The sequence below is a fragment of the Camelina sativa genome, chromosome 12 (genome assembly GCF_030686135.1).
Source record: "Camelina sativa cultivar CO46 ecotype springtype chromosome 12, ASM3068613v1".
Lineage (NCBI taxonomy): Eukaryota > Viridiplantae > Streptophyta > Magnoliopsida > Brassicales > Brassicaceae > Camelina > Camelina sativa.
The window spans coordinates 17,126,945-17,152,427 of record NC_141891.1 but is presented as its reverse complement, the minus strand read 5'-3'; the positions used below and the strand labels follow the sequence as shown (position 1 = coordinate 17,152,427).

The 25,483-nt window shown below is 32.6% G+C and overlaps 2 protein-coding genes, 1 long non-coding RNA gene and 1 pseudogene across 3 annotated transcripts; 1 reads left to right on the top strand and 3 right to left on the bottom strand.

The window, feature by feature from the left end:
* LOC147930638 (putative F-box/FBD/LRR-repeat protein At1g22000) overlaps positions 1 to 25,483 on the bottom strand; it is a 30,428-nt pseudogene that overhangs the window by 4,356 nt on the left and 589 nt on the right.
* Positions 11,115 to 12,604, bottom strand: LOC147930640 (uncharacterized). The gene is made up of 6 exons (XM_087479514.1): positions 12,415 to 12,604; positions 12,079 to 12,349; positions 11,860 to 11,974; positions 11,594 to 11,736; positions 11,427 to 11,511; positions 11,115 to 11,330 (listed from the first exon to the last, which is right to left on the bottom strand). The coding sequence occupies exons 1-6, from the start codon at positions 12,454 to 12,456 to the stop codon at positions 11,249 to 11,251; spliced, it is 738 nt and encodes a 245-aa protein (XP_087335640.1). The 5' UTR covers positions 12,457 to 12,604; the 3' UTR covers positions 11,115 to 11,248.
* LOC147930639 (uncharacterized) lies at positions 14,031 to 14,534 on the bottom strand. The gene is made up of 3 exons (XR_015575209.1): positions 14,500 to 14,534; positions 14,205 to 14,401; positions 14,031 to 14,122 (listed from the first exon to the last, which is right to left on the bottom strand). It is a non-coding gene; the product is annotated as an uncharacterized LOC147930639 (long non-coding RNA).
* LOC104733606 (nuclear transcription factor Y subunit C-8-like) lies at positions 18,202 to 19,831 on the top strand. Its single transcript, XM_087479515.1, has 7 exons — positions 18,202 to 18,357; positions 18,471 to 18,525; positions 18,658 to 18,728; positions 18,972 to 19,031; positions 19,309 to 19,410; positions 19,505 to 19,576; positions 19,715 to 19,831. The coding sequence occupies exons 1-7, from the start codon at positions 18,208 to 18,210 to the stop codon at positions 19,715 to 19,717; spliced, it is 513 nt and encodes a 170-aa protein (XP_087335641.1). The 5' UTR covers positions 18,202 to 18,207; the 3' UTR covers positions 19,718 to 19,831.

The window sequence follows — 25,483 nt, the reverse complement described above, 5'->3', positions numbered from 1 at the left end:
ATGTTTAATATCCAAAGTAAACAATAATAAAATAAAATAAAAATAATAGTAAGAGTAGAAATGACTCATATAGTCATGAAAGTACCATATTCCGTCATTAACCCATTCAACCATGTGTTGTATTTTCTCTGTAGGGCAAATTAGAATAAATATAGAGTTAGTAACATATATATTAATAAAACGAAACTATAATATACCTAGAATTTAGGGAGTAAGTACCATTCCATTTCCTAGTGAAGATTTTGGAAAACTTCTTTAAAAACAACATTGGTGGTCTTTGTTTGAGGTTTTCCCTCAGCATCTGTTATCAACATCTTCAATCCAGACTTTGATTTAACTCTTGACATTGCTACATATAACTGACCATGGGAGAAAACGGGTCTAGGCAAGTATATACCAACATTTTCCAGAGATTGACCTTGACTCTTATTGATAGTCATTGCAAAAGCAACTGACACTGGGAACTGTCTTCGGCGCATTTTGAAAGGCAACCTAGTATCTGATGGTGATATCAACATCCTAGGGATGAGAACTATCTTACCAACTCGCGTACCAGTTAAAATCCGAGCTTGCAAAACATGGTCTGCCATTTGGGTGATCTGCAGTCTTGTACCATTCATTAAACCACCATGCGGATCAATATTTCTCATTAACATAATTGGACAACCTATTTTCAAACGAAGCCTATGATAAGGTATATCCGAAACCTTAATGGTATTTAGAAAATCTGGTGAGTAAACCTTATTTTTTAGAGCATGTTTATCTTGAGGGTCAATTGAATCAGAACTTAGATAAATTCTTTCTTCAGCTGTAAAAATAAGAAAAAACAAAATCTAAAAAAATAATTTGATGAATTAAGTGTGTATGATTACTAACAATAACTAAAGGACGAATAAAGATGAACTAACTGTTTAGACTTGATAACATGACATCATTGATAGAATTGACATCTTCATTCGTAGGGCAAAGAATAGCTCGTTCTTGGAAAAATTTAGGATCTTTTTGAGTGGCAAAGTTCTTTCCGTAAACAGCTTCAATGATTGACTCTAACGGAGAGGAACCCTCTGGAATAAGTAACTCTTGTGGGATATCTATTTCACACACACCATCATTAGGCTCATTAATTTTTCCTTCTCCAACTGCGAGTATCCATTTAGAAAACTCTTCTATCTCGCTGGCCTCTTGTTTACCAATGTCTTGAAGCAACCTCATATTCTTTGTCAATCTTAAAACTTTGCACTGATTCCATAAGTATGAAGAGTTTAATGATGCATTGACAATCGCTTCCCTTCCTGCGCCAACAATAACGGAAAGAATTTGTCTGAAATCACCTCCAAAAAGGACAACTTTTCCTCCGAACAATTTGTCTTCTTTACTCCTCATAATATCTTTCAAGCTTCTGTCTAATGTCTCAAAGCAGTATTTACTCATCATTGGAGCTTCATCCCATATGATTAACTTTGCTTCTTTAACCAACACACCAAGTTCTGAGCTCTTGACATGTTGCAAGTAGAAGTTTCATTTGGATTTAAAGGAAGGGCAAACCTAGAGTGAGCTGTTCTTCCTCCTTCCAGTAGTAGAGAGGCAATACCGCTAGATGCCGAATTGAGAACAATATGACCGTTTGATATTATTGCTGCAGACAATACTTTCCACAAAAATGTTTTCCCTGTTCCTCCAAATCCATATAAAAAAAATACACCACCTTTGTCATTGATTACAGCTTCCATTATCTCATCATAGATCTTCTTCTGTTCTTCTGTTAGCATCTTTTTCCAACCATCATGTTTCTTTGCTAAATCCTCACGGTTGTAGTTGAGTTCATCCAGTATCAACTGATTAGGCAATGTTACATCTTCAAGAGATATGTGTGGCATAAGCTTGTATTTTTGCAATGAACATCCATTTCTTTTCATTAGCTTCTGTAACTCTCTTAGTAGCAATTTCTTTTTTTCCGTGTCTGACAACAAAAGTCTAACAAAAACAATATTTACTCATATGGTTAGAGAAATGAAAATAAGCTATCATATATTTAATAAATAATATATAGTCAAATTATTGGTAGATATAGAAGTAAAAATATACCTGGACGTTGTCTCCTCTGTTTTTCTTTTCTCTCAATATCTTCTGAAAGAATTTTCCATGTTTCTTCCCATACAGTTTTAGGAGAAGTTAAACTTTCAGATATAAGCATTATCACAAAAAGTCTACGACAAAACTTTGATGAACACCAAAAATTAGCTTCCTTTATGCCTTCAATATACTCTTTGTCATCATCTAGCAAACCTAGAGCGAAGCATGCCTCTTTATAGGTTTTATAAAGAACACCTTTGACAGTTTTAATGTCGTTGAAACTGGTAGGACCTTTTTTGCTGTTTATGAGAATTCGAAGATGGTATGAATCTTCTAAATTATGTGGCACATAATTGATTCGCCCAATAGAGAAACCAGTTCTACCTCTCGGACGAAACTCTTTCTCCTTTTTATCATAGATGTATTTATTTGGAATCTGTTCATATGTAAGCTTTCTTGCTTCCTCATCCCTTAGACACAACTCAAACCAAGCGGTAAACATCGTGTGATCAAGAGTTGGGCGATTTAATACGGTAGTTGGCTTGTCGCCATCTTTGTAGAAAACAGGTTGCTTCCCTTCCTCATGAAATGTAAGTTTGACAACAGGTGTTGTTCTATAGTGTATAGGATACTGATTCGTCCTCCAGAAAGCTTCACATGCGGAAACATATCTGCAAAATGGAAAAATTTCATATCATTCAATTCATTTGACGGGGTATCATCTTATAGAACTATTTAAACATGTTTTAGATAGATAAACCTGCAGTCAAAGAAATCTTGAACATCATCCTTTTTTTTGGATGAGTTAATATTGACACCGTCGGAGGTATACTCTGTTTCATCCTCTTCTTGACCTGCCTCAACAGATACAGTAACACGATCTTGACCTTTGTGCACATACTTAAATAAGTACTTGACCGATCCAGTTTGGTTACACCATTCCACGTTAATGTGAGCTCGGTACTTTAGAGAAAGTTTTCTGTTGTATGGGACGACATATGTATTGTCGCACTTGAAACCATTCTTCTCTATAAAACGACCATCATCCCTCCTCCTATAAATTGGATATCCATCTCTGTCTAAGTTTGTTGTATCAACAAACTCCTTAGGATAGAACTTTGAACATTTTCCTCCAACCATACACGGAGAGTTCATATTCGCACTTCCACAGGGACCATGAATCATACATTCTTTGACAACTTCGTAGAGTTCTGGATCTTCATCTTTATCTGGAATTTCAGCAGAAATTATCTTGTCAATATGATCGGCTGTTGGGAACTTATGTTTTTTATCCATCCAAACAATAATTTGAGCATGAGGAAGACCTCTTTTCTGAAACTCAATCTGATAAATAGCTGCAAAACAGATTATGTTTATAAATTTAATCATTTTCAATTAAAAATGATTTAATATTTTAAAATTCAAGATTTTAGTGGAAGAGATTTACCTGAAACTGTTTTCCCCAATATATGTTTCTTAGTTAAATCATCCATAAACTTCTCTAGTTTCAGCTTAAAAATTCTGCAAATGATGTCCGGTCGATCATCAGCTTTCAAATTCCTCTGATTGACGAATCTTGTGATTTCTGGCCACTTAGCATTACAAGTGAAGGTTATAAAAAGGTCTGGGAAACCGAAATGTTTACATGTAGCCATAGCATCCAAATAATTTTGCCTCATATAACTTGGTCCACCGGTGAAAGAAGGTGGAATAACAACTCTGTTACCACGATTTGTGAGATCATCTTCTCCTTCATCCGCTGTGAGCTGAATCTCCTTTATGTTTGAACTCCTTAATTTCTTCTGGTTTTTTTTAGGTACCGGAGACGATTAGACTCAATCATAGTATACGTATCAACCAAGAACTGCTGAAATAAACGCTTAGACCGGAATAATATATGTTTCTCATCTTTCCTCTCGTGTAGCCTATACGCGTACCACTGCCTCATACTTATATCCTTTCGCTTCTTCTTCTTTGATCCTTTTTTAACCCTCTTTTTCAAACCCAATGTGTATCCATCTTCACCGAGTGGAAATAAAAGAGGATATTGCAAAGCAAGATGACACTCATGAATCCTTTTCAACTTACCAGATTGCATTTCAACCACTATATCACGCTTATTCATTTCGGTATGGAAATCTCCAGGTATCAATGCAGCAACTTCAGAAGCAGTAGGCAAATTATATTTGGTGCCATCTTTCTCACGTGTAGAGACGATTCGCATATGGAAATTTGCTTTTTCTTTTTCCAAAGCAAACCTATCTCTTGCATAACGAAAATGCTGTACGTAATGATTTATTTCATTCAACATCTTCTGCAGTTTTTCAACAATTTCCTTTTTGAACTTTCTCTTTTCAGATGGATTCTCATCATCTTTACCTTTACTGAAAATAGAATTAGTATTAGAAAGGATCAAATACAGTAAATTAATTAAAAGAAAAACTATATTACCAATAATATTTTGGATATAGAATTACCTCATTATATTCATTCGGTTTGCTACTTCATTTTCAGTATCAACAATATATAACTGTTGAAACTTTGGATAGTCGCCAGGTTTTGGTTTCAAAGAACCCATTAGATGATAATTTTCGCCTTGCAGAGCAAACATAGAAGGACCTCGACCTTTCTTTACTGAACGATCAACTTTACCTCCTATAGAGGTAAATGAGAATATCATGTTATAAGCTCTGATATTTTCTCGGAAATGTTTGGCTAAGTCATCATCAGATGTTAATAACCACAAAAGCAAAGCTGGAGATTCTTTAAACGTAGGTAGTTGAATTTGTCCATGCATGCAGCATCCACTGTATATTGGTGTTTTTGTATTCTTCCTCCGATTTAATCTTTCACCATACCAGAAAATAGCACCACAATCCTTACATGTGTGGACAGGATCACCGTCATCTTCATAAGCTGAATTTATAAAAAAACAGTTTATTAATTATGTTCGAAAATCAGTATCTGATATATATATATAGAAAAAAAAAAAGAAAATTCTGATAACTATACCGTCTTTTGGGTTTTTCGTCTTCTGTTTCTCCTTCAAATTGATATTGTCCTTCACAGTTGAATTATGTTTACCAAACACCTTTTGAAAAGCCTCATCAAAAAGGTTTAGGAAATCATAACGACATTTAGCCTCTTTATGTTTATCTTCAATGGTTTGTGTAATCGGCTCTGAATCAGAGTCAGACTCAATAGCATCAGATGGGTCATGAGGTTCATCTTCTTGACTACTACAATCAAAGACTTGTTGTTCATATTCAGCTTCTGAATCATCTGTTATACAACATTAATTAGATATATATAATGAATTCAATAACTATTGAGTGAAAATTAGTAGAGACAATCCTGTACTATACCACTTTCAAAATCCTCAAGTTCCGAGTTCTCTTCTTGATCAGATGTGTTGTCTAAATCTCTGAATTTACTGATAGTATTGTTATCCTCAGAAGGATAAGTTGAAGAAACACATACTTTGCCTGCTTTTAAAAATAGGGGTTAGTAAAATAAACTCTTTTTCAAGATTTTGAGTAGAATAGATTACTATAATCACCCTAAATAATTTGTAAAAAAATTGTTTACCGAATCTAGTTTGTTGTTTTTTACTGATGTCGTGGCTTGGATCTATGATACTTGGTAGCAACGAATGAGTTGTATTTTGAGTATAGACATCCAAGGTAACTCCTTTATTCATATTGCCTGCTTGATTAGTATTTACAGAATCTCTGCTTGGAGTGTCAATGATTTCAGAGAAATTTGATCCATTTCCTGTATATATATTTTGCATAGGATAAGAATGTGTATTAGAACTAAATTATAAAGTATTCAGTGACTAACAAAAATATTATATGATTATACGTAAATATAACCTTTTGAATATGGACTAATCCTTGCTTCATTCGTTAGAGACGACAAACGCCGGATTGGAGAAATGCATACATTAGGTGTGCACGGGGTATCTACAAAATAAATATTGGTAGGAGGTGCATATCCAGAACCTTAGCAACATAAGAAATAATATGGATTAATGGAGTTAAATAATTATCTCTAATCTATAATTAAGAGGTACATACCTTGGAGGATTTTTCTTGAAGCCGATGGTGTTAGTTTATTGATTCTGATATTATTTTCATATGGTAACATCCTTTGTGATCGGTCTAAAGGAAAAGTAACACTTGTATTACTGTAACCTTTTTTTGTTAAATCCTTAAACAGACGAACGTATACAGAACTGATAGGGACTGTATTATTAGATCCAATATTTTTAGGAGATGGATGAATAGGACCTGACAAACAATAAAAAAATGATTTGAATTTATGTTATTAGATTATTATGTACAATCTATATTATATATAGTAAAGAGTTACATACCATGGAGTTCTTTTCTTGAAGTGGATGATGTTAAAGGAATTTTTGTCCCATTTTTTTCATGTGCTGACCTTCTCTGTGGCTGTTGTGTAGATTTGCTAACACTTTTATTATTTTCAATGGTATTTATAATATCCTTCAACACTGCACGAAATGCAGATTTAATAGGGACTGTATTTTTAGATCCAATAAATGGTTGTGGTGGATTCTCCTTTTCAGAAGATGGAGTTATCCGAAATTTCTTCTCTAAGTTTGAAAATTGTGGAGATTTAGGAGTTTTATTCTCACATTCATCTTTCCTGCGTTTCATAGTCACTGATTTAACAGTATGTTTAGAGAAACTGCGGATAGTTGAAACTATAATCAGCCCAAAAGTAGAGAATGAGAGGAAGAAAGATAATTTTGTTAGTTGTTGTGATTACGTTTAACTACAGTAGTAATTAAAAAGATATTTATTCCTAATTTAGTTTCTTTGATATAATTCCCCTATAATTTGGTTAATTAGTAGATTTTATAATCAATAGTGGAAAGTAATAAGTATAATGCATATATGCATTTCCTTATACAGTTAGATGTTTCGGCGATTGAAATTGAATAAGTGGACTATAAAAACATGCCAAAGTTAATTATCTAAACAGAAGTAAAATACTGAGTACAACAAAAGAAAAGAACATAATACAAAAGTTAATACATAAAAAGGTAGATGCATATATTTCAATTATAAGAAACTACTTTATCCTTGATCTCCTTATGCAAATGTTCGATTGTCTTCATCATTCTGTCCCATCAGGTTCCTTATATAATACGACGCCGCAAATTCAGAGCTGGATATATGAACAACATATCTTTGAGCACAACATATTAAGAAGAAATTATAAATATTTATTAATAAAACTTACTTTGTTTTGTGATTTTCTAAGCCAGCAAAGTTTGGTTTTATGAAGATCCTGGATGAGCCAGTGCGATTGACAATGCATGGTTTTCCTATCATTGTTTCTATGTTCAATTAAATTTGATCATAGAATTTAGTTGAATAAAGTCTAAAATCGAGACATACCTCCAATAACACCAACATTCCAAAAACGTAAAACACAAAACACTGGGTCGGTTTTGTATGTGAGATGGCATCCTTTTAATCTCCAAGAATACATGAAATAGTCAGCATACAATCCTTTTGCACAACACATGAGTTTATCATTCCTATTATTTCCACAATTAAAAAAATATAACAAAAGTTATTATCTTCTTAGTATCTAAATATGATAATTCTAATTGATGTAGTAAAAATCAATAAAAACATATGGAGATAAAACAACACATAGTGTAAACTTTAAAACAAAAAATAGTACCTGCCATTGATGAGTGTAAATAGTACTTCATCATAACCGTTGGCACTACTATCGTTAGGTTTATGCTCCACATCGATTATACATCCACATACATCTATATTGTAATAATATAAATAAATATATGTTAATATTAATATATGTAAATATGATTATCTTTGGAATTGGAAATATGGTTAAATGAATGTACTTACCAAAAGATGAACCATTTAACGATCTGCCATTTTTAATGTCTAAGAAGTCTTTGAATCGATAGAAGTCACCCTCTCCCTCATCTGCTAAAGTGATCATCTCAGATTTCTCGATAATTCTTATCTGGTAAGGATGTGTTGTGTTTCTTTCTCTGAGAGTTGGATAGATCACTTTAAATTTATCAATTTTATACCATTCACCGTCATAGATATATCTTGGAACATTTTTCAACCGCGGATCGTGGATTAAAGTCGCTTCAATCGTTTGACCCTTGCATGTCCAAAATCAAAATTATCTTATCATCTCTTATCATTAAATCAAACATCCAAAAGAAAATATAAAATGGATATAAAGAATATACTAAGTTGAGATTTACCTCTTTATCCACCAAGAGCATGACCCTTTTTTTGAAAAAATCATGTGTCTTCCAAGTACTCAATACCTTAACGATGATCGTCCAATCGGTCCTTCCAGGACTGAGATCAGCAATTCTACTGATAACCATTTTCTAATATATATAAAATTTATTTTGCTTTTGGTGAGATTGAAGGTTTTTTTTCTTTTTTTTTCCTGAAATGTGTTTGGATAGTTATAGGGTTTTTGGAAGGGAAGAGAATGGAAAAAGTCCCTTCGTGTACATATGTGAAACGTAAAAATACTTCCACTCCTATTTTATATTTATTTATATTAAATGTTAAAAATTTGTATACATATGCACAGTCCATTACCCAGATTTTGTGAAGATTCGATTATGATAGAAATCAAATCATCTTCCTCTTTTACTCAGTTATTTGTATAATATAGATATATACATAATAATGTTTTATCTGAGTAAGGCAAAGTATTTTTTAATATAGTTCTTTTGAAAAAATAATTTTGTTACAATCTTCCATTTGAAATCTCTATTTTAATTAAATATAAGTTTAATTAAATTATAAGTTTAGTTTATTTATACATATTTTAAATTGTTTAATATAAGTTCTATTGGTTATTAGTTATATATCCATCTATATTTATACATATTTTAAATTGTTAAAAATAAGTTATATTGGTTTTGAGTTATATATCCATAAGTTATTAGTTATATACTCTATAATATTATAACAGAAAACAATAAGTTTGAATTAAATGAAACTGAAAATAAGAAAAACATTTTAACTTACTACTAAATCTTTTAGTTATAACTTAGATTCAAGTCTTGACAACAAATTAAAAACAAACGACAAACGTAGTTTCATTATTAAAACACCAAATTAAAAACAATCTCTTCGCACTTCCACCATCTTCAGCATCTCTCAATCACTTCCACCATCTTCAGCAGCTTGGTACTCTAGCCTGCATAATTTCAGTTAGATCATATTAGTCAATAAATTTTTTTTTTTTTATATTAAAATTGAAATTGATCAAATCACCTCATCTTGAAATCTTGGACTTCTGCAACTGGAGGATTAAAATGAATCCTTGATACCAACGGGGTAGAGTACAGTTCAATTCGTTTACCTATTAATTCCAAAGATATAAACTATGTTTCAATCAAACAAATCTCTACATACTTATGTCCAATAACTATAGATATTTTCAAAGAACCAATCAAATGATTCCTTGTCCTATTATAAGTTGTGGTATAAACATTCGACTGATCAAAATCGTACAAATTAAAATTACTATCCATAAAAATCTAGAATAACAACTATATAAAGTATAATTTAATTACCGAAACTTGGATATTTGGCATGCCAAAACTGCAATACTGCAACAACATGGTAACATCCTGTTGTCAACCAATTGTCGTTAAAAAAGGTGGCTGTCTCATTATATGCCACGCAGCTTATATCCATACCACTATGAAACAATCAAACATAGTTTCAGTATATCTATACTATTAAAAAAGCTTGATATAAAACTGACCTAAGATTTTAGTGAAAATTTTAACGAACCTCAAATCACGGATTGAAAACCGTAAGATCCTCATAATCTCATTAGGAACCTCCACATTTGGATCATGTGCATGGATCATTGATTCGACATCGATCACTTCGCCCATGATGTCTGGTAGAAAACGGGAATATAGTTCTTAGATTAATATTACGGATCCATCAAAATATAGTTAAGTTCAGATAACTTGTTAAAATATTTGAAACTTACCTAGTGGACGTTGTGTGACAGAATGAAATCCATCAAACACTCTGTCAATAGTTTGGAGTTCAAAGAAGTGATTGTTGGAAACAACTTCTGAATTTTCCACGATGGTGTCATTGGAGAAAATGATCTTATGATCATTATGAGTGTGCTTCAGACGTCTCTCATGGTAACACACCGAGAAATTGGAAACAATCTTCCAATCATTTTCAGCAATTTGATTGTTGAAAATTTGGAACAGATCCGGAGAAATTGTTGTTTCAATTTTTTCACCCTATATTCAAAAAATGTAACAATTAATGGAAAAACAAATTTTTATATTTTCCCAAACAGTCATGAATTTACGAAGATAATGTATAGATACTTACGAAGACATCAGAAAGGATTAGATGAATTGTGGAACTTTCCTCAGACTCCTTCCTCCATTTCCTCAAGATCTTAACTTGAATCTTCTGGCTTGATGTCCATGTGAGAAGATCCTTAACTCTATCATAAATAGCCATTTTGTGTGATCGGTGTTTTTTTTTTGTCAAGAATCGATAAAGATAATAGAAGGTAACTTCTAAAATGACAAATATTGGTTCCTTTTATAGTCAATACACGTCGTTTATGAATCGTTACAACGATTTGTTAATATATTGACAACTACGACGATTTCTTAATTAAGAATAAATATTTATAATGCAAAATATATAATAACCGCTTATATTCTTTGATATCTTTTTAACAATATTCGTATACCCTTATTGGAAATATAAATGTTACGTAATCATTATAGTTAGAGAAAACAAAAAAGGTAAACAATGGGAATCGAAATCTTACTGTTTCAAAAATGGCATGCATTGGTCTTAGATGTACCGTAAATTATGTTCAAATTTTTAATGGCATGCATATGTCAATCATGAATTATACTCTGACAAAAAAATCTTTGAAATTGAAGGTATTATGCATAATTTGGTAAAAAGATATATTTGAACATAATTTCAAGATTTGAAAAGAGTAATTGGCATAATATCTGCAAATATAGGTCCAAAATCTAAACAACAAAGAGCTGAACTTATTCAAATAAAAAACAAATGAAAGTTTTTAACGAAATTAACAGTAAACTTGATCAATCTTAAGGTTACACCGAATCATTAGAATCACTCTCATCTTCTTCTGAGCCGTTATAATCTTCATCGTCTGATGATTCATGAAAACAAAGACTGCGAAAGATAAAGGAACACAATAGTTAAAACAGCTTATAGTAATGATTCCATATTAATAATCTGTCATAGTATAGATGTTATAGATGAACTTACAGTGCAGGATCTGTAGTGAATGGTCTTGCTTCGTTACCAAGTAAAAGTTTAGAACATCTTATTTGAGACATTAGACAACGGTGACCTTTAAAAAAAAAGTAAGTGACAAATCTTATATTTGATCTATTGGCTTATCTAAAACAAAATGCTAATATATTGCTTAGTACCTTCAAAGACAGAGATTCTCCAAAACATAAGCAGACACAATACTGGTTCACTGGCATAGGAAGGACTCGCAACATATTGTTCCCATTTTTCCCGAAATTTAGAACATGTATCACCGACGGCAATACATTGAATCTGTTCGTTACTTTACAATAAACAAATTAACAATGGACAACTTCAGTGGTTTCTTCTATGTATTATTTTCAATGGCAAATATAAATCAAATGAGGTAGTACTTCTTTAAAAAATTTATAAACTTTTAACTTACTTGATGTCAATTACAGTAAAGCAAAGAACATCTTTCAGACCATTGAATCCAACTTCATTTTCCAGAAAAACAATTTTACGCGGTAGATTTACTCTTACCACCGTTCCACACAAATCTGAAATTGATTGAAAAGAGCAAAGAAATTAAAAAAACTATGAATCTAAGGAAATAATGTTTTATTAAAACTGTAAGTTAAACAGTATATTTAAATAAAATTACCAACACAACAATTTCTCTCATCTTCTGCGGCATTTTCAACTGTTAGTGCATCTATTAGATGGAAAAAGTTGTCTGGACATCTAGGAGGGATTTCAGTGATGCGAGTTTGGCTAGTGATCAATATTTCAGAAGAATTGTTACAATTCCTGTAAATATTCTGATTTTCAATAACCTGGAACTTGTAAAGAAGAAACCATCGTCCTTCTTGCAACAAATCTATGTACTGATCAAAGTAAAGCTGACTTCGGAGTTTAGCTTGAATTCTTGTTCCCTAAAATATATAAAAACTAATTTCAGATTTAAATATTAAGAAGAAGGATATAAATGGATTGTTACCTTCTCATCAACCAAGATCAAACAAATGTAGGTAGGCTGCATTATGATGATTTTGGGTATCTAGAGCCTCAGTACTTTAACAGCAACACTCAACCTATCTGTTGATGGATTCAAATCCTCTATGTATGCAACCATTTTTTGGTTTGGTTCTTGATTATTTTGGAGAAAGAAGAAAGATGATGAAAGGTGAGAGGTTAGAATATTTTAGATAATAGATATATAGTAAATGTTTTATCGTGAATGAAGTTTGAAGTTGCAAAAAAAATAAAAAAAAATATATATATATATATCTAGAAAAGAGGAATATGAAAAGTGATTGGAAGTTACTTACAAATTTATGTCGGTTTCTCTATTGTCAGTTCGAAATTGAAGTAATCAAGGCGAAGACTTTGAAAATAACAAAAAATTTATGTTTGGTGTATAATCCATACATGCAATGGTTAAATTTGATCGAAACTATACATTGTAATAGATTAATTCATATTTATATTGTACTAATACTAAATTAGACAGTCTGCTTGAATTGCAGTTTTTACTAATCGAATGTACTGCAATAAAAATTAGAATCAGTATAAATTTCTTTTACATTTATAGATACATGATGAAACTGATGCTACTTCAAAGTAGATTTCATCATCATATACTCCATTGAAACTATGATTCTTAGAAGTCTAATTCATCATCAATGTCTCTGTTGAAAGAGATCCTTATTTTACTATATTGAAGATTTCTAAATTAAATAATTGAGTACAATATTCTAAAGTATAGAAAAAAACTAAACAGTCAAATATCTAGTAAAATAAATTAAGTTTTGAACAAATAAATTATAAACAATAAAATTACCATATAAATAACCAAAGCAAAATAATATTAAAAACTGAACCAAATAAATAACCAACAAAGTTTTAAAATAAGCATTTAAAAATGCTTTTTATTGTTCAAAGGAAAAATGTGAAAATAATTGGAAACCAAACGTGGAGTAGGACTATGTTTTTCCGTGATCAACATCTTCACAGCTAATGACTTCATTCAAATCCTTGGTAGGATAATCTCCTTTATCTTCGGTGAAATCAGTAGACTGATCGGAACATTTTTTCTTGCTTGTAGATGATTGATCAATGTTTGGGTCTGTGGCTTCTGTTTTGCGCTTCGACGAAGGAGTTGAACTGGAAGAATGATCAGTTTCATAAGGCTCAGTGCCATTAGTAATCATCAGTGATGCCTGCACGTAAAAAAGTATATACATTAGATGTTTCTGATAGCACTATATAGATATATAGAAACTATATTTAATAAAAAAAGGCAAACATGTTCAGAGGTGAGACTAATTCTGTCAATAGTATTTTCAGATGCTTCATTACTAATTTCCATGAATTTATTGTCTTCCCAGACATTAGCAACCTTGTAACTATCATTAGCACCAGAAAGATTGTCCCCACCAATACATATCAGAAATTGAAAGGTCTTCCCACACACAGCCTTAATCTGATCAAGGATCAAAGTAGGATCCGTAATCTGCATATTCGATATTGTGAATGATTCCATATTTTTAAAAAAATCTAACCAAGGAATTTAAAAATATACCTCTTCAAATGAACCATTTAGGATTTCAGCTGCGGAAACACCAACAATTTTTGATGCCCAACTATCAAACATGAAAATTTTGGTTTCACCACTCTTGTCCCAAACGTGGACATGTAATTTGTACCTAAAGAGGAATTAATCATCTAATAGATAAACCAACAAATATTCATATTTCAAAATATATGACAAATAATTAGAAGACTTACTTAGGCTCAATCAACGTGGCCCACTCGTTACAGGTTTCACACCTCCACCTTGGTTTGCTTGGTTTCTTAACATCTTCCACTTTAATTGACAGGTCCTCTTTATCAACCTTCTTATTACACTTTCGACAGCTAATGTAGAACCAACCCCAATCTGTATCGATTGCTGAAATAGTACATGCGATTCTACATTTTCCTACCTATCAAAATAATATTACATCCTTAAGCTTATAACTCATACATTTTCCAAAATAGATTATGTTAACATATTGTTAGACTATTAATAAATGTAAAATACCTCTGTTTCAGCAAGTACGTCAGCGATCATTTGCAAAGGAAAGTCAAGACCACTCTTGGAGCCAGACGGGTTATAAACTCTCTTTCCACCAGAATTGGTAACTGTTAAAGCCAATTGATCCGCAGGAAGACTAAAATGAAAAAGTGGAATAGTAAATCATAATGAAACATATTGTTTATTAATAATTTCATAGCTATTTGAATTTACATGTTATGAAAAGCCTCCATCTCTGGTAACTGAGGATTGATCATCAAGATAGAAGAATCGAAAGCATTCTCAATGTATCGTTTTTCTGAAATGAAATATAAATATGATACAATAGTTAAATGTTTTCTAAAAATACTTTTGATAAATATTCTGTGCCCTAGAAATTAAATGTATAAATATTATGCGTATTGTTACCTTTATAGCTGTTTTGTTTAACAAAGCGTAGGAAACACATAACCATTCCATCACTTGAATCATTGATAGCACGATCTAAAGCTTCAGCGTAGGTTTCCCATAGAGTACATGATAATCGTTTATCCCTAAATAAGAATTTTAACAGACATAGATTATATTAAAATAGTATAACGTATAAGCATGAAAATCTATATAAAATAGATTTTGATCAAGGATAACGTATAAGCATGAAAATATATATATTATTTTTGTTATGAACAAAAAAAAATCTAAAAATATATATTTAGATTTATAATATTACTCAGTGTCTCTTATCTCAAACTCAATTTTCTTCCTGGTAATGATGTTACGACTTGTGATTTCTTCTAAACCTCCAGAACTGACTACTTGACCAATAACGTCTGTAAATATAAATAATACAACTATTAATAAAATCATCTTTGTAAATTAGTAACAAAATATATGTATTATGAAATTACCTAGCAGGAGATTTTTGTCAAGATTTCCAGCAAGTATACTATCAAACGATGTGAATGATAGGTAATGATCATCAGATACATTTTCAGAAGGAATAATTGTGGTACCATATCTGGTACTTATCTTATACTTTATAAGAGAAGGACGCAAGTAGGATGTACAGAGATTCAAACCAAAAGTTGATATAACTTTCCAAGATCCAGGCTTCAATTCAGATTCAAACTTTTTGATATGATCCTTTCTGATAGAAGCTCCTATTTTGTCACCCTATATAAAACAAAAAAAATACTCTTAGAATGAATTGATATTAATATATTAGCAAAAGAATAATAAATCTATACTTAAAATACATACTGTTTCGTCAGCGAGAATTAGTTCGAGTGATTCACCAAGTTTAGCGGTATTCATTTTCCAACTGTGGAGAATTTTGACTTGAATACGCCAAGCGTTTTTGTATGGTTTTAGGTCTTTCAAAGGAGTGTAAGATAGGGGTAGAGCCATCATTTTATGTAACAAAGTAAAAATGGATTATTTTAGTATAATAATCCAATAGAAAGTTCTCAATATATTTATAGTGAAATTCATTGATTTAGGTTATCAATGTATAGTTAAGATTTGATATCAGGAATATACGCAAAATATATTTACTTGCTTGATTCGTTACAACTGATAAACGAATATTCCTTTGAAAATTTGATCGTAAAAGATTAGTTCATAATTGTAACATCGGAAATCAAGGAATTAAACAAAATATGGTAACTTGAATATTCGTTTTATAAGATTTTAACTGAATCAGAAAAATTTCCTTTTAAATTAATATTTGCTATGATATGTTTCGGTAATTAAGTAAATATTCAAATTCTTCGGTATTAAAATTTATGAAATCAGAGTGTTTGCCTATAACGAATGAGTTTGTTTGGGATCTTAATTAACTAATCTTGAATTAAATAATAAACTGGATCCGAAAAATATTATTCTCGAACACAAACAGATCCGGTGGTTATTTTCCTTCTATTGTCGGTTTTTTTAAGGATCCGCGTCCCGACCCGTTTTTTTTAAAGTAATCGACCGAGGGCATTTTCGTCATTTGTCAAAATCGAAACTATAGGTTAGTTAGATTAAATTTTGTGATTCTCTAATCATTTTTAATGAAAAATCTACCAAAACCAAGTCATGGTCCATTTTTACTCTAGAGAGTACTTCTGCTTTAATAGTATAGATGTGAACCATTTAATTTTTTCATTCTGTCGATGGTATGATTCTAACGTGATAACTTTCAGTTTGTTGTCCTTATAACATTTCTAAAATGTTCATGCTTTGTTTTTTACAGGAGGTGATTTATTTCTTTTGGAAAATGGAGATAACAGAAATGATAACACCAAATTTAGACAATATGAATGCCATGTCTGGAGGAGCAAATTTTAACTAATTAATGAACAACATGACATGGATGGATGTCTTGGTAGTGAAAATCAAGATGATGAAGGAGAGGCAATGGTTGAAGAGACTTTATCAGGTATAAAAAAACAACATCCTCTTAGGTAGTGTTAGCTTTGGAAGAAGAGTTTATTTTGTTCTAAAAAGGTTTTGATTTTTTCGGTTATTTAACAAAACCGAAATTTGTTTTAAAACAAAAAAAATTGAATTTTTCGGTTATTTAGAACTAATTTCAGGTTTTTCGGTTTTTTTGGGTTGTTCGGTTATTTTAGGGGTAAATTTCAGTTTTGTTAAATTTTTTCCTAAAAATAAAATAAAAATAAAAAAAAAAAATAGAAAAATTCGGTTAACCGGTTACTGAACCGAAATAACCAAAATTTTTTGGTTTTTTGAAAAAAAAAACTGTACCGATCGGTTCAGCCGCGATAGCCGAAACCGAACCGAACATCTAAAATATCAGTTTGGTTTGGTTCGGTTATTTATGTTTGGTTTATAATCCCATGCCTAACATAAGCTATTGGCTTGTGATTCATGTGAACATTTTGACCTTATTACAATTTTAGTGTAGCCATCACACCAAAAGGTTGAATACATGAATAAAAAAGATTTCAAGCTAAAACAAGCGAAAATGATGATGGATTTACCTCCCAGTTCGCAGGACAAGAAGGCCTTCTTTGATCAACTATTTTTTTTCCGCTATGCACTGAAGACTCCATATTCCATCATCATGCAAGATTCTTGCACATATTGGTTTGGAAATACAGTTGAGGTTGCAATGACCAGTCTCACCATGTTATATTCCAAAAACAGATAATCGAAAACAATGAAGATGATGAAGAGAGCTTTTGTGGAAAGCACACATATATATATATATCGAGCTAGAGCCATAACAAACAGTAATTATCATTTAAGAGAATGCTAATATAATTAGATTCAATACTTGTATTAAGAATCTTAAGGAGGGAAAAAACTCATTGGAACATTAATTCTACAACTTTGGTAAATCTATAGCTCTTTGAGCTTGTGTAGCTTGTATAAGGAATAACTAGTCAAGAAAGTATTTTATGAAAGCCACGCGCCACGTAGAAAAATCATGATGACCAGTTGTCATGGCGCGTGACCTTCACGGAAAACGTTCGCGACTGATTTTCTTATTCAAACCTCATGAGCCCAAATAGGTATACATAATCCAATTTTCAAAATATTAATTTTATAATCAGTTGTTTTCCCTCTTTAGGACTCTCAATTAGGTAGTGAATCTAGTTATATTGGTAGAGTTTTAATGATAATTATTATTTGTTATGGCTCTAGGTTGATATATATATAGGTGCTTTTCACAAAATCTCTCTTCATCATCTTCATTGTTTTTGTTTATCTGTTTTAAAATATAACATGGTGAGACCAGTCATTGCAACATCAACTGTGATTCCAAATCATTCTGTGCAAGAATCTTGCTTGATGATCGAATATGGCAAGCCTTCTGTGCATAGCGGAAGGAAAAGAGTTGATCAAAGAAAGCCTTCTTGTCCTGCGAACCGGGAGGTAAATTGATCATCATTTTGTCCTATTTTTGCTTGAAATCTTTTTTCTCATGTATTCAACATTTTGGTATGATGGTCTACACTAAAATTGTAAAATTATTTTTTTTTTGGCAGAGAGATATTCTAAAACAAGATTTGGAGATGTTTTGGGCTTACCATAATTCCACTGGTAATTCATTTCAGTATTGTTAAGAGCATTATCACAGAAAAAAAAAACATATTTATATAACATAATTAGATCTCAAATATATTTTCCCGCTTACCCTTATCCAAACTCTCTGAGTTATTCTGGTGAATACAGGGTTGCAGGAAAAGGTTGATTTACCTCATACGAGGATCAAACGAGTTATGAAATCCAATCCTCAAGTCAAGGTTTATAAATTCACATATATTGTCTCTTTCGATAATCCTATGATTTTTGTTGATTTTGCTCGGAGTTTTTCAAAATTTCCATTATGATAAACAAAAAATCTCTTGTTAAATTTAGATAATGTTATTGTTAGTGATTTTACTGTTCAAATAATCATGAAATAGGGGTGACAAATAAAAATATGTTGTTTTATTGATTTTATTGGAAAAACAGAATTGTTGAGTGTAATCAATTTATTTTTTCAGATGGTCGGTTGGAATAGTCCTGTTCTTTTGGCTAAAGCTTGTGACATTTTCATTCAGGAGGTAACCCTCCGTGCCTGGACACAAACTCAATCACACTCTCGCACCACCATCCGACGTTGTGATATATATGAAGCCTTAAAAACTTCGGATATTTATGATAAACTTGCTGATCATGTATTTTTTGAAAAATGCTCTGTCTACCATCATGTTATATTCTCATCTTTTGCAATCTTACCTTATGAAATCAACTAAATTTGTGTTTATATTTTACATAATGTATGTTATCCATGTTAATTATGCTAATATTCTCTTCTTAAACTATTCTGTTATGTTTTAGGGTATGTCGCCACAAGGTGTCGTACATGGGCAACTGAATACACCTGCAAATGTGGATGTGCCGAAAATGAAAGCTCCGATTGATATAGACCAAATTCAGCAGGTATATCAGTTGACGTTTTGATTGGTATTACTTGAGAACAAACAAGATGATGCAACTCTAAGTTAGATATCTTGTTTGTTTCTTGCATTTTCAGCAAAGTCTTTACAATCTAACCGCTGATGATTTTATTGAGATTGGAAAGTTTGAGTACGACCCTAAGCTCCAGGTGGTTTTTTTTTTTTGAACTTCTATGTGCACAACAAACTTCAAAAAAAGAAAAAGAGAACCGAGCTAATAACAATGGATTTCAAAAACACAAAAACTCATAAAGGATTTGGTTGTTCTTATGGCTTTGATTTTGCAGTGAAAATTGTCTTGGTGGAAGCTGTTATGGAAGAGAAACTCAGCTGAAAGATGGAAAAGACATATGAAGAACAATTCACCCAAAACCATGTTTTTGAATATGATGCTTGTGAGAAATTTGTTGAAATGGGTAGTTTTACCTTTAAATATTTAAACATTCTTATATGTATGATTCACTTGTGGCCAAAACAAAAGTTGTATGGCCAGTAAGCCATAACTAATTTTGAGAATTAAGTACATTTAAAACAATATATACAACTATCTGCAAGTAAAATACACCACTAGACTAAATAGCTTGCAATGAACTGCTTGTAACTTTTCATCTAAATGCAAACTAAACCTTTTATATCACAGTTAGAAAAGATATGAATATTCCCAGCTTGTAACTTTAACTATTTTCGTAATTATAATTAGCACATACCTCATTGTTTGCGTTATGTAACGCCTATGTCCCAAAAAAAATATGAATATTGAAGTTTATATCGAGAACTAGAGATGAGTCGGTTTAATTTCTGGTTGGTTTGCTAAGCTGGTCGATTTATTAATTAAATCAAAGAATGGTTTAATTAATTCCAGTTTAGGTAAATCTTGGTTTAATTTAATTAAACCAGAAATCCTATTATTAATCAAGTGACGCTTTCTTCTCCTTTGCTGGGTGGCTGTTGTCAACATTGTTCTGATCAGAGAGAAGGATAAAAAGAGAGAGAACTCTTGGTTATTTGGTGTAAAGGAGAAAGAGAAGGAGATCAAACTTTTTCCTTAGAGTAAAGAGAGAAACAGAACTGTCGGGGTTTGAGAGAAGGAGGATCAGACTGCTCAAATCGTTTCGGAAGTTTCGTGGGACACGTTTTCTCATAAGCGAGTTGGGACCATCGGGGATTGTAACTGAGATCGTGGCCTCGTCTAGTTTCTGACCGGCACAAGATTTTTGTGGGAGGCTTCGTGACGTCTAGGGCTAGCTTTTCATCGAAGGGATTTGATAGTTAACGGACGTTTCCGGACTGTTGTAGACGCAAGGAGAGTTTCTCCTGATTAGTTTTGTTGTTAGAATCAGCTTGTTAAGGTGAGTGCGTGACCATGAGCTTATCTGAGCGAATGGGTTGTATGACTTGTTTTGTGTGATGATGAGTAGGTGTGGTGAATGTGTTATTGGGGGTTTTATTATAATGACTAGTTTGTTATGTTTTATTTGTGGTTGTACTCTTGATTTGCTTGTGTGTATAGATCGTAGATGGGAGGGTAGCCTTAATGGGTATTTCTAGTAATACTCACGCATCTCATTTTGTTTGTGGTGCAGGTAATGCATGTGTAGCGTGGAATCATGGCGATGAGGAGGAGGATGATTTAGAGTCTCGGTTGTATTATTGGTTAGGTTATTTATGTTGAAACCTGGTTTAGAAGCATGCTAGGTTGTTGGTTTATATTGGTTATGATTGGTATTGTATTTTAATATATTAGAGTTAGTTTAGTATGTCTTCCGCTGTGCATGTTGATTTATTGTTGGTTTATTGTGTGGGTTGTAATTAAATATTATAGGGTAATTAATTATATTATTATTATTACAAAAATGGTTCAGGTTGTTTCAGTTTGGTATCAGAGCCCTTACGGTTCTAGGGCGGGTTAATGGATGGTTTAGAGTGGTTTAGGAATTTAATTGGTTGAATTATTTTCCTATTGTTTGATGCATGATGTTGTGTGATGGAATTGATTATGAGTAGTTAGTCAATTTTCATGTGGTATGGAGTCCTAGAATCATCATCTTCGAGCCTTCAATGAGATTCCACGGTAACTTTTCGGTCAAAGTAACTGAGAGAACCCCAGAGTTAAGTGTGCTTGACCTGGAGTAGTCTTAAGATGGGTGACCTTCTGAGAACTGATTGTTGGAACTGTGTGAGTGAGGACAAAACACAGAGAAAGATCATGTGGTGATTTGTAGGAACTGTAACAAGTCTTTAGAATCTCCCGGACGTTGCAAACCGGCCGTCGGATAGAGATGAGCTCACGGGACTAGCGAGAGGACGTGAGGCCCATTAAAGAAGGTGGGCCCATGGACTGGGATTAGACATGGGGCCTACTAAGAGGTGGCGGTCGGGGCGTTACAATAGCCATAAATAGAAAGTTTCTAAAATAGAAAGTTTTAAGGGAGTTAGAGCTTGGCTATTTATGGAAAGTGTGGTTGCAAACAAATAGAACGTTCTATAAATAGTTAGAAGTTGTCTATTTTTGGAAAGGGCGTGTGTAAACACCCGATTGGTTGGAATGTTTTAGGGTTCCCTTGATATCGAGGGACTGCTACAACACCCAATATTAACTACTCTGCACACAATTTCGTGAGTTTGCCAAAGTAACTTCCACAGCAAGGTCTTTAATGAAGCGAACCCGATTGCGACACATCCTATTATCACCAAACACATCACAACACCTCCATTTCCAGCTCCACCATACGGCCATAGCAAAGGTCGTGGACCAGTCCCCTTCCTTGGTCGCAAGTCCATGTTTCAGATTCTCAAACACCCATTCAAACAAAGAGGTAGTCAAAAACCCTCGTCGTTTGCTAGGCGGGATAATAAGTGTCCACAGTCCAGCCATTGTTGGGCAGTCTCGAAGTACGTGAATGATTGTTTCTATACCCCCACAAAAAAACTATGCACACATCTGAATCACATAAGTGTGCCTCCGCTTACGCTCTGCATTTGTCATAATTGCCTGCTGCACAACTAACCAGAGAAACAACTTAACCCTTTCATGTGCTACTACCCGCCATATCCGCTGATAAAAGCTTGACATGTTATGTCCTGGTGCATCCGCTTTTGTCAGGAGACTATATGCAGACTTAACTGTGAATTTACTTTCGGGACTCTCCCCCCATGACAATCGATCCTTATCTCCAGTAAAACTATCCAACACGACCGCCATGAGCTCAAATCGAGTATAATCTGACACAAACGGTGATATGTGCGGGAGATCCCAACCAGTCCCATCACTCCATAGATCCCGAGCTGTTAAACTTTCAGAACCAGGTGGCAGTGCTTCTGTAAGACACTCCACAAGTGTTATAAAGAAACTGCCAAACACTTTTGCGTTCACCACCAATAACGTCGTCGCTCTCTTTGTAATCGAGTTCTAGTATCATCGTCCAAATTGACAACCACCGTTTTGACAAAATCATGGTAGCCACTGCATCTTTTGTTGGGACAAGCAACAATATTTGCACAAGCAAATCATACGGTAAAGTATTGATCATGTTTTCACCTACAATATTACACAAGGAATACGATCTTGACGAAAATGTTATGAATTAGTGATATGCATGCACACACCAAGTGCCGGCCCAACATTCACGAGTGTCCTACTCAAAAATCTAAAAATGTACCTTTTTCACCTATTACAAAAGTTTTAGATTTTCTATAGAAGGTCACAACTTATATTTAAAGCCCCTTTTACATATCCTACAAAATAAAAAAAAGCTTTTTACATCTAAATAAAAAAGTCCTTATACATACCCTACAAAAAATAAGTCTTTTGTTTAGCAGATTTTTAAGTGAAAAGGACCTTCAAAAATTTAGGTCCGAATCTTTAGCTTCAGTGGCTTCCTCCGTGGGCCGGGCATGCACACACCCATTATATATTGCAATTTTGTTTTAAAGAATACATCAAAAAATAAAGCCTATTAACATTTTTACTAAATAGTTACTGATTTTCTTTCCCAAGTAACCTTTTTATATTGCTTATGTGGATAAATAATTTATTTAAAGTTTTGATATGAATACCTTAAAATAATAAATTATAAATTATGTAGGAGTTATAGAGAATTAGGAAAATATGAAAAAATTAAAAGAATGTATTTAACAAATTAAATAAAAATTATTATAAGGAAAAATATCTTGAGGCAGATATTGTTTAGTAAATTATCTTTGATAAATTGTTTTTAAACACATTATTTATTGTTATTCCCTTTCATAAAAATATTAAGACAAAAATAATTGTTAACATTTGTAGAAAACAACTATAGATTTGTGTCTTAAAAATTACATTTATATGCTTATTTCCATAAAAAGGGAAAAAATAAATAAATACATTAATTAAAGTACAGTGTATTTCTAAATTAAATAAATAAAAGTGCAGTGTCCTTGTTCAAATGATAAGGAATTTCATCCTAATTAAAACTTAGAATATATATGTCTTCTAAATCAAAATTGAAAACTCCAAAACTAATGATAAAATTTTCTTTATTTTTCATTTTAATTTTATAAGCAGAAAAAATGATTCCATTGAGAACCAGAAAAAATATTAAAATAATATTTACCTTTGTCACAATGAACCCTAAACTACTGTCTAGTAGAAACTAAAAATGAAACGACAGTTTTGAACTCATAATTATAATTTATAAGCATGTCGAGAATTATGAGAACAATTTATGTGTTTTGTGCTTTTAGGGCATGAGGTGAGGGCAGAGTGTTTCCTCATAAACTCACCCGCGATCACCACAAAGGAAGCTCTCTTTTAAAGCAAAGCTCTCAACGAGTGCAAATGGCTTCCATTGGTGTGTTAACTTAGAATTCTTGCATTTGTAATGATAAGTAAATAGGTCATCCTCTTCTGCTGCATTAATATGCATATACGATATGCAATTCATGGCTATTACAAAGAGATAGGGAGACAGAGGATCACCTTATCTTAGACCGCTTTTTCCTTTGAAATATCCATGGATTGCACCATTATACCCAACTGAAACACTAGTGGTGTCTACACAATCCTCTAGCCACTGTAGATACTCTTCAAGCACGTTTAAACTTCTCAAGCAACCAAATAATACTTCCCATCTTATTGTGTCAAACGCTTTTGCAAGATCAACCTCCATCACTATGCATGCGTTTAGGCCCCTTCTCCTTATGATACCTTTGCACGAGTTCTCCAGCCAAAATACTCTAGTTTTTTACAAATGCAGTTTGACTTGGCAAAATCACATCTTGAATAATTGGTTTCAGTTTGGCAACTAGTAGCTTAGATATGAACTCATAAATTGTATTGCTACATGAACCAGGTCTATAATCTGCAAGGAAAGAAGCACCTCGCTTCTTTAGAATCAAGGTGAGAATTGTAGTATTATTGGTGATAATGGGAGGAAGTGTTGCACTGAATCCAGCAATTCTTTTCACAAAATTGACCATGAAGCATTGAAAGAACCTGAGGTTAAACCGTCTGGTCCCGGTGCTTTTTTTATTTAGCTTCATCTAAACTCTTTGAATTTCCTCAGAAGATGGAATAATGGACATATATAGAATAGTTTCATTTCTTTGATTGTAGGCTTTGTAACCAGCTCAGAAGAATCAAGATAGGAGGAAGAGTCTTTGGCGCTACAATGTTCATGAAATGACTAGATATATTTCAAGTTCCCCATTTGGAAGTGAGATTGATCTTATGGAATTGAATGAGTTTCTCACATCAGCATTTCTATGAAAGAAAGTGTAGGATTCTGGTCTCCCTCCTCTAATTATTGAATTCTGGACATTTACTTAACGAACGCCTTCCTCAATTTGTCTCAGATAAATCCATTTGGAGTGAGCTTCTCTCTCGGCTTGGAAACTCGTTAGCTTCTCTTAAGAAACTCGTTAGCTTCTCTCACTCTCTCTTAAATATTTGAAAAGTTCTCTCGATTTAATTGTTTTAGAGGCCAAAAAAGAAGCAAAACTGTGATGAAAAGACTGCAACCAGCAATGACGGTACTTACTTGTAGACCTAATTTGGGTATAGAGAGAAAAGGAATGGG